This window comes from Chenopodium album, chromosome 13 (genome assembly GCF_948465745.1).
Source record: "Chenopodium album chromosome 13, dcCheAlbu1.1, whole genome shotgun sequence".
NCBI lineage: Eukaryota > Viridiplantae > Streptophyta > Magnoliopsida > Caryophyllales > Amaranthaceae > Chenopodium > Chenopodium album.
Window position 1 is genome coordinate 6,545,025 of NC_137846.1, and position 10,361 is coordinate 6,555,385.

At 33.6% G+C, this 10,361-nt stretch overlaps 1 protein-coding gene across 1 annotated transcript; it reads right to left on the reverse strand.

Annotated features, from left to right (window-relative positions):
* Positions 1 to 702: 702 nt before the first annotated feature.
* Positions 703 to 8,751, reverse strand: LOC145574419 (uncharacterized). The gene is made up of 12 exons (XM_081632203.1): positions 8,445 to 8,751; positions 7,269 to 7,415; positions 6,995 to 7,109; positions 6,793 to 6,887; positions 5,450 to 5,553; positions 4,777 to 4,814; positions 3,994 to 4,229; positions 3,015 to 3,108; positions 2,737 to 2,927; positions 2,140 to 2,359; positions 1,375 to 1,542; positions 703 to 1,165 (listed from the first exon to the last, which is right to left on the reverse strand). Exons 1-12 carry the CDS (start codon positions 8,643 to 8,645, stop codon positions 975 to 977), a joined length of 1,800 nt encoding a protein of 599 aa, XP_081488329.1. The 5' UTR covers positions 8,646 to 8,751; the 3' UTR covers positions 703 to 974.
* Positions 8,752 to 10,361: the final 1,610 nt, after the last annotated feature.

Here is a 10,361-nt window from a genome sequence, read left to right on the forward strand (position 1 = left end):
AAATTCAAGCCTTAGAGGGAGGAATGTCACGATGCTCACCGACTCAAGTGATTTGGTGAAGGCTTTTAATGACAATAGCAATGCAAAGAGGGAAATTAAGCAATTAGTGCTTGATATTAAACAGGCTGTTAGAGAGGTAGATAATTTTGTTATTGTAAAAGTCAATAGACTTAATGTAATAGAAGCCCACAAGCTGGTTGTAGCAGCTAGGAAGGGTATGTAATTGGCTTTGCTTTTTTAATTGTCAAAAAAAAAAAAAAAAAAAAAAAAAAAAAAAAAAATAATAATAATAATAATAATAATAATAATAATAATACTAGCCAACCAACAAAATTAATTATAAGAAGTAACACCTTGCTATTGCTAGTTGCTACATTGATTTATTCAACAGATAGAACATAATAAATTGATATAGTTGAATGGTTAAAAAAAAGCTGAGATTACACATTTTGATATTTTATCAAATTTCGGCAATAAGAATAGAAAAGTCTTTAATGAACATACAGAATTCAGCAATAATAAACATATGAAGATCAAAGAATCATACGCAAAGTACTAATCATTTCGAAGGTGGGAAAGAAATTGCTGCAATTCTTCTTGAATAACTTTGGAAATTCATACCTTGACTATTCGAAATATGGATAAATCATCAGAAGTACTCGAAACATAATTACTCCGTAAAAGGTAAAGGCATCAGTGTCCTTATGCAATCAAAATTCTCATTAGTGTCAAAAGCAATTGATTAAAGTCACTAGAATTACAGTAGCTCATCTCCTTACTTCCTAAGCAAGAGAACAATCTATCCTTGTGCTATTTCTAGTTATGAAAACTGACTATAATTAATGAAACAACATTAGCAGTAAATAAAGCAAAATTGTTGAAAAAATTAATGAAGTGACAATAATTCTTACTAATTGACACTTTACAGCTGAAAAAAAAATATGAAGGTGTAGGAACAAAACTAAAAACAGTGATCAGTTGGTTTTCTTATCGGCCTCGTTTGTTGCTTCAATGGCCTCAGAAGATTGACCCTCATCCTTTTTAGTTAATTCAATGGCCTCGGTAGACTGGCTATCATCCTCACCACCAAAACCGAATTCATTCACCCTCTTTTTGTCAACTGGGTAAACCCATCTTTGATAAACATATATCAAAAATATGATATCTGCAGATACAAAGCAAAGTTATAATCAACCCTAATCACAAAATAGTAAAATGAAATCAACCACAACCTAACATACTGTTTCACAAATCCCACCCACCCCCCCCCCCCAAGAAGCGGCAGATATGATCAAGAACTCCCAAATTTTGTTTCAAGGGAAAATTCAGTATCAAGCGCAATGAAAGTGTTCAGGAGTTTTAAATTAGTCTTACCATCACGGAAAACTGAAAGCCGATGAAGTGTGGGCATCTTGATGACAAAGGCAAAGAGATCGTCAATAATGGTGTTCAAGAACTTGTATGTCATTTGGCGCCAGGGCATGTGAGCCACAGACTTCAGCTTGTAGTTTATAAACAACTGGGGACACATCATTATGAAGCCTACAAAGAAGGGAGCATATCAATACTGTCCGATAAGAAAGACATAATAAACAAGTACCCAATCTGAAAAAGAACATAACACAGCCGAAAATGCATCACGAAGAAAAAAGATTGTTTCGTTTATGACCCAAAAACCACTACATTTCCAAAAGAAACATCCTTCCTACAAAATCGGCCTATATGTTAAAGACTAAGTACTCATAAAAACTATATCCAGCTGCTAATGAAGCACAAACAACACCCGGAATAATATGCTAATAAAACACATACGTGAACACTCAGATATTTATAAAACTATATCAGAATAATTGCTTAATTAGCAACCTCCAAAATCAAAAGAACAATCCTTTGGATCACATATCATATTCTCATCCACACTTTTGAACCAGTTTTACCAACCAAATATTTCTAAACTAATATGTTGCTCAAGATATTAAAGGTCAAAGTCATGCCATAGAAACCATGAAAGTCCAAAGTTGCGATTAAAAGATGACAGATGAAGTATAAAAGAACGATAAAAGCTTCGATCTACAATTGTCATATCAGAATTTCAAATTCAGGATACGTACTAGAAACCAAAAGCGAACAAACACTTACCAAACATATATACACATTGTGTCATTGAAGAGAGAATCCATGAGTACCAACTTTTGTGGCGTTCATACTTCAGAGAGTAAATGGAGGAGCACACAACAAGGAAGAACAAGAGATATGAGAGATATTTCATCGCAATGTCGTCATACTCCTTTGTCTTGTTCATTTTATAGGAATCCCGATCTTTAAACCTTAGTAAAGGAATCCTGCCAGATCTATCCAACTGAAAAAAGGACATAAAGATATTGTGAGCCAAGTCAATTGATATGAGTCTGAATTTCTACTCACCAAAACTTCACTAAAAAAGAAATGCAGATTTATCCCTAGTAGATATTAATCAAGGCAGTCCAAAATAAAGCTCCTCTATTCAAGATAAACGAAAGAAATTTGGCTTCAAAGTTTATAACTTCATACTCCATCTACCAACATGATTTTAGACTCTTCTAATAAAAAAATTAGTCAAAAGTCGAATAATGACAAGTAAAGTGGCACGTATTTGCAGGGCCATATGAAGGATAGACAAGTAAAGGATGTAGCATTAATATTAGCTCTCCAATAAACAAAAAGAGGCTACCCAAGAATTACAACCAGATATCATACCTCTATGTGCATCGCTTTCCCTATTTTCCAAAACTCAATACAGCAACCGATTCCAGAGCTCACAAGAATCATCCATGAAGTGTCATTATCCAGGAGATAGAGGAAAACAATCAACTGAGAGATAAAGCTGACAACAACTGACTTAGCAGATAACCCCTCCATTGACTTGTTCTTGTTCCAGAATTGAATATCTGATGTGTGTCAACACAAAAATAGAGTTAGATAAAATAAGAACAGGAAACAATATTCCACCAAAGCAACTTAAAACTGTAACTCACCATTCTTGAAGGCCAGAAAGTCAAACAAAGAATGAAAAAGTGAAACTGTCATTGTGATTGCAAGAAGGTAAGGATTCCCTTCCAAGAATACCCTCTGCAAAGAAAATTAAAAAAATACACTGTGATGAGGAACAACACCAAGATGCAATCAAAGAAAACAGGGATCTTATAAACTGATAAATGAAAAAGACCCTTTATGAAGATTTTCTAGCAAATAAACTGTAATGTGGTAGAACACTAGGCAATCAACGCAATTGGGAAATATAATCAACAAAGTAGAGAAGAAAACAAATCCAGGACCCCTCTGTTCTGGACTCACCATCAGAAGAGCAAATAGACAGACTGGAAAACATGGGACTAGGGTTACAAAAGAACATAATTGCAGAAATGGAGACATGGCACAGTTTCAATTATTTATTTTAAACAACCTTACAAAACTGTTACAAAAAAAAAGAGTTAAAAATATTATGAAACTTATATAAACATTTTGCAATCTATACATATATGCTTAAAAAAATTAATACATCAATAAAATGAAAGTGTCAGCTGGTTGAGCAATAAAACTTCCAAGCATGAAGCTAGGTTGTCAAAACTCTTTGTAAGCTCTTAAAATTCATGACCATAGTTTATACAGAGCTCATTTACTAAATCGCTAGCTCCAGCATCTGCTTCACATAAAAAACACATCAACAAGTTGGAAAAGATAATCTACTAATTTCACTTGGCAGGTCAGCACCACAGATTAGCTACCTAATAGCCTACTAAAATATTTCCTAAAACATGGCAACACTGTTAGAAATAACCAAATTATTTGTCAATATTCCTGAAATCATAAACCATCATATGATAATAAATTCATACAACTAAATGATTCATAGACACCCAAAATTTATATACCATGTTTGCCTAGTGGCATCTCAACATTCCCCAACAAATACCTCAGAGAAGCATATTAATAGGGCTTCACAATAAAACACACCTTAAGCTCATCAGCCTCGCCTTCAAGCATACTTCCATAAGAGCGATGAATCTGAAATGACTCGTCGATCTGCAGGAATAGCTGCCACTTGGTCATGCTCATAGGAGCCACCTCCAAATGTAATGGAAGTTCAGTCACTGTCTCATTGATCGGTATCAACTTATCTTTGAGTAGCCAAAACTCATTGAAGAATATGGTTGGGAAATAGTTCCCTGTTTTGGGCTCAATATTCAGATCTGTGCCACAAGGTCAAGGAAACTCAAATAGTAAACCACAAATCACAACACACCAGATGGCTTAGAGTTACACTCTATACTGGTTTAAATCATATGCAAATCATTGTAAGTATAACAAAACTCATACTGAGTTTTGCAATATCAGAGGGCAGATCAGTTTATGCGACAAAGGAGGAGCTAAAAAAAATAATACTAATAATCAATGTACAAGAATTGGTTAGAGTGAAAATTAACACTCTACAGATAAACCTACACATACTATCCAAGTGAGGAAAATCTCATATTAAGTTAAACGCAAATGCCACCATAGTAACACACAAGTACAAACAAGAGCCTAAGAGGTAATTCAGTGATCAATGCTATACATAAGGGGTTCCTCCCAACAAAATCATTTACAGCACATTAGCCAAAGGAATAATGCTTGCTTCTGAGTTTATACACTTACAAATTCTGTACAATACTAAAGACCAAAAGACCCAGCAGTCCAAACCATGCAAATTAATATCAAAGAAACTTATAACGCAAGGAAATAAAGATCAAAGGATACGAGGCACGATGTTTGGAGGAACAGAATTTGCAGAATACCTGTCAAAACAAGAGAAAGAGAATTGAATTTAAAAAAAAAAAAAATACAAATCTTGAAGAAATAACAAAAAGAAATTCACAGGGTAATGGCTGGTTTCAACTTTTTAACATTTTTTTTTTTAAAAAGAGTATTACAAATTATTTTAGTATTTTTGAGCATAAACATCGTAACTTAAATATATAGTCTAGCACAAGACTTTAATATATAGGACCTACCGAATATAACAGCAGCAAAAACAATAAATTTTAAATTACCACTAACAGCAAAACTCAAGAGTCATGACAGCCTGAAAATAGAGCTAAAAACAACAGTACACAAACACATCTTCTTTGAAATAAAAAAAAGGGTCAATATCTCTCAGCAACCATTAAGGCATTAAGAAGCTGAAGACCCCTTGAAACTTTATGAGAATCAGTATTGAACTTCACTGCTTGGAGACAAATCAATCAATCAATCAATCAAAGCCTTAATCCCATAAGTGGGGTCGGCTAACTCTGCTTGGAGACAAAGTCCACCAAAAATTATACTTTGCAGATATTAAGGCATCCAATGCCAAAAAAGGAGCATAGACAGTACAATGAAAAAGAGACTTCAACAATAGGGCACTATAATGCTAGAGGTGAACTTAACACACCTAGTGAAATCATCAACCAAATTGATTGTCATGTTAGGTTTCCAATAAGAAATCCATTCAGGGGGACCTTCATCTTTAGGATCTGCCTGCACATCTTCTTCAACCTGATAGCACCAACAAAAATCTCATAAGCTTTTTTTCTTTTACGAGAAAGCAATTTACATTGTTAATCAGGCGGCTATCTGAAACTAACAGCATGAAATTTTTAGAGTGTGTCCAACATTCCTCGGATGAATAGAACTTGAATTGTCAAGACTACCATACGGCCATACCATAATCATTACCCTGATCCCTCTTACAAGCCTTATCAGACAGGATGGGAACTGGGAAGTCAGATTTAGGCAGCCTTGCCCATACAATTGCAAAGTGGCCCTTTCCGTTAGACATCTAATTTTAGAGGTTAAAGGCAGCCAACTTGCTCACCATTTCAAAGAGAATAAATATAGAACGTTTTAATGAGACATGACTTAGATGTAATTTGTTTCTATGCAGGATACTTCGTAATAGACTTCCCCAAGAAAGGGATCAGCTATATACTTGCCATATGTTTTTCCATCAAGCAACATTCCATTTTTCTATATTCTAGAAGTTGTAAGTTCTCTTCTTAACAACCAAATAACCACTTAGGCCGTGTTGTGTTCACCTTATTTTCACTTAATTGAGGTTTGATAAGTTCAGATAAATTTAGTTAACTTCATATAAGGAAAAATAAGTTCTGATCAGAGTTACCCAAGTTCGAATTACAACTGAAATAAGTTTTAATAAGGTCTAGTAAGTTCAATTAAGTTTAGATAAATGAAAATCAGGTAAATAGAACACACCCTTAGTCTTTACAATTTCAAGTTATAGGCTTATAGCAGTATAGCACACTAGAGGTACTTATAATTATGTCAAAAATGAACAAGAATTTTATGCAATAATCATACAACACTCAACCTGAATACTTCAGTATGTGGATAAGTTATGCACTTACGCCATGTCGCCATGCATACAGCAAAGTAACAAAACTTCTCTAACAACTTTCTTGATCTTTAGTTTACATGGGTAAAGATTTCATAAAGTGGAGCCTAAGATCATTTTAACTTATTCTATCAATGCTAGTTCTAGCTTAAAGGTAGCTTCATAACATAAATTCAACAGAGTACCAATAGGGGACCAATGAGGGATATCTTATACTCAGGAAACATAAATTCTAGACCATGTTAAAGGTATCTCTAATACAATCAACAACATATGAACTGCCATTTATGCATAACATATACAGATAACACAAAGTTTATGCACCTTGGAACATAGATCAGAAAAAGAAATTAAATGGCCATACATATACAGCTCATACCCACCTTTGACGTTGTTTTGTCCTCAGAAGAGCTTTTGGTGTCTCCCAATAGGGATTTCCTTTTGTCAACTTTAGACTTGGGCAAGAATGTCACAACAGCTGTAGTTCAAAAAATAGATAATTGTTAATAGAAATACAATTTGTTAAAACATTTTATCTTGAGTAAGCTTATATGTACACAAAATCATAAGGGCAGGTGAGCATACGCTTGCTTCTACCAAAGGTAGCCAAAGGTTGGTACTCTGGCTCACTTGGATCAGGAGAATATCCAGAACGAGCAAAGAATACATGCGCATACAAAGTCCCATTATGCTTTAAATCCTGGAGATAAAATGTAACACAGAGCAAAAGTTAAAATAGGAGCATTCAACAGAAGAAAATTCCAGCTAAAAAGCATGAAATGCATTCTTAAAAGTTCTAAAAATTAAACATGGTGCTATAGGATAGTATAACAATTCGTATTTGAACAAATAAGATCACCTCAGAAGGCTGATAGTTTAAGGACAAGGTCCTGGTACTCTCAGGTTTCCAGACTGCATAAGGGATGTTAGTCTCATGCCAGATGAGAGCTTGTTCATTCCCAAAATCTCTGAATTTTTCATGTTCCGAAAGATAAAACCACATATCCTACAAAAACAAAGATCTATACGTCATGCTCAGAAAGATATAACCATATATCCCAAAAACACAAATATCAATTAGAAGAAAAACAAAACAATCAGAAAAACAATGTTCTTCCATTGCGTAACTGACTACACTGGTCATGAACGATAAATAAATACACTTGATGCTCAATAACATAACCAGAAAACACATACACTCTTGTCATTTGCTTAAAACCTTCATCAATGATACATTGATATATTTCCTATAAGGATGAGCACACTTACAACTATGCATCCATGCTGCACAAAGCTATAAAATCCCAAACAACCCAGATCTAAAAGGACATTAATTTCTCTGCCTAAAAAGATACTCACTCCATCACATGTACGCACTCAATAACCTAAGACAAACGAGTACTCAGCCTAGAGAAGCCGGATCAATTATATAAGAGGTTGCCAACAAAATTAAATATCAATGAAACCAAAAGGAACCAACTTTCCATATAAAAGAGTTTTTGGGAAAAAACTAAAACCCACAAACAGAACAATAGCATGTCCATGAATTAAAGTTAGATACCCGGCGAGCTTCCAAGCGGCGGAAAGCTGGAAAGTATGAAGCCACTCATATTCTCCAATCGCACATAGACAAAACAATTCTATAAAAGAGAATTAGTCACCTGGCCTTAAAACCCCAATTAAACCCCTTCACCGAAGAAAATCATTCTTTTTTCTATAAACTTCAAATATTCCAAAATTAAAACCCCAGATGCAATATCATACAGCATACAAAATCAAATTAAATAAACAAACAAACAAGACACAATTAATTCAAATCCAATACTACAAAATCAATAACCAAATAGATCAACGGAGCTAAAACACAGTTCAATTGATCAAAAAAATAGAAAACCCAGATCAAAAAACATGCAAAAATCAATCAAATTAACAACAAAAACACTAAATCACCATCCTAAATCGAAAAACACATAAATCAGATCGAAACATAAAGAGTAACAGCATCATATAAAAAAAAACCAAATGAAATTCATACCAAAGGTTCGCCCTTTTGGAAGAGATTGTTCATAAGAAGAGCAGGGTCAGCGGGTTTTTTAGGGGAAAAGAAGAATTTGGATGCAAAATACCAAAAAACTGCCATTCTTATAACTCCAGAGATCGATTGTCCAAAACCTTGACGTTGTTGCGGTGGCTGCGCACCTCCTCCGCCGCCTTCTGCGATTGCCGGCGGCGCCATGACTAAGTTTTCTCCGTCAATCGAAATGGGTTTGTTCGTTTGAAGAGGATGGATTGATTGATTCTCTCACGCTCTCAGCACGTCTGAGAGATTGAAAGTTGTGAGAGTGAAGCCGTGGGAGATATTTTAACGTCTTTTGTAGGCCGTCTTTTATCTCCCTCCGTTTCAATATGATAATCTCATATGGAGTCAATCATATAAAATAAGAAACGAAGAATATTTAGAATCTAACATAAAAGTAAAAAACAATTCATAAATAGTTTTGCTTTATTTAAATTGTTTTGATTTTTTTAGGAAACCGTCAACCATAATTGCATAATTCAAGGGATTAATTTCTTTACTTAGAGTCATGTCATAAATTCACAATCAATTAACTTAACCAATCAGAATTTAATATGTATAAAATAGGAAATAAAAACTAATGGTTTGTTTGGCATCATTTTTGGTTTTCAGTTTCCTGTTTTTTGAAAACTAAAAACCAAAAACAGGAAACAAGAAAAAGGTGTTTCCACTTTTTTGTTGTCAGTTTTCAAAATTATCATGATTTTAATAAGACTAAATATTTTTAATCCATTATGTGACATATATAATATACTTTTAAAAAACAAAAAACCAAAAAACAGAAAACCACAGCGATGCCAAACGGACCCTAAGTTAAAAATGGAATACATTCAATATGGGTAGATCTTTTTGAAACGCCCAAAATAGCATATGGGACTAACAAATTGAAACGTAGGGAGTATAATTTTTTTTTGTTTTATATCTTTTAATTAACAAATAGTGTGTGGCCCAGGCGATGCCTCAAGTTGGTAGTTTGTACTTGTTTAATTTACTAATCAAATTTGACTGTTTAACTAGTACGATTTGTTGGTTTTGACTTTAAGCTTTGCTATAAACATTTTTTAGTTGTCAAACTCAATCATTACATAATGAAAACAAATAATATAATAAGACACAAATTAACTTATCTAAGTTAACTATAATTTTGTTGGATAAAAAAACACAATTAATAAATGGCTAAGATGATAAAACTCTTAATTTAAGACTTGTTGGTCTTGAGTTCAAGTCTTGTTATAAGCATTTTTTAAATGCGAACACATTCATGTGAAAGATGAACGCTTTTTAATATATAAGTATAAATTTTTTTACTATATACTCATGAGTTTTTTTTGTTTATTCACTTTGTGTTCAAACTTACCATACACCCTTGTGTTGTTACAAAAAAATTTATGCATCTAAACCACTTTATATCTCTCCCCCCCATCCCCGAAATCACTCCTCTCCTTTCTCCATCCCCCCGAAACCACTTCAAACCTCCATAACCATATACGTATGATTGATTTTAAGGATGAGAAAAGAAAATTTGGGGTGGTTTAAGGGATGGGAAAAAAGAGTTTGGGTGATTTCGAAGATAGGGAATGTATTTAGGGTGCTTTCGGGTCATAATTAGTCCTAATGACTGACGAAGTAAACATTCATTAGTTATCAAAAATATATATGGTGTATTTTTGTGAAAACTCGTGGGTATATGATGAATTTTAAAAAGTTCAATGGAATATAGTGAATAAACAAAAACTTAGGTTTATATGGTGAAAAAACCATTTATTTAATGTTGTATGTGGCTAGCCACATGGTATGGCCACGTTGATTTATAAGAGTAATCTTTAATTATATATATAAGTAACCTTATTCTTTTCATAAGAATAACCCTATGTT

Coding starts and splice junctions, on each gene's coding strand:
- LOC145574419 (XM_081632203.1), bottom strand. CDS start 8,645: ATGGCGCCGCCGGCAATCGCAGAAGGCGGCGGAGGAGGTGCGCAGCCA. Junction 7,110..7,268: donor TAAACTATCAGCCTTCTGAG/GTGATCTTATTT, acceptor TTTTATCTCCAG/GATTTAAAGCATAATGGGAC. Junction 1,166..1,374: donor GCTTTCAGTTTTCCGTGATG/GTAAGACTAATT, acceptor TTGTATCTGCAG/ATATCATATTTTTGATATAT.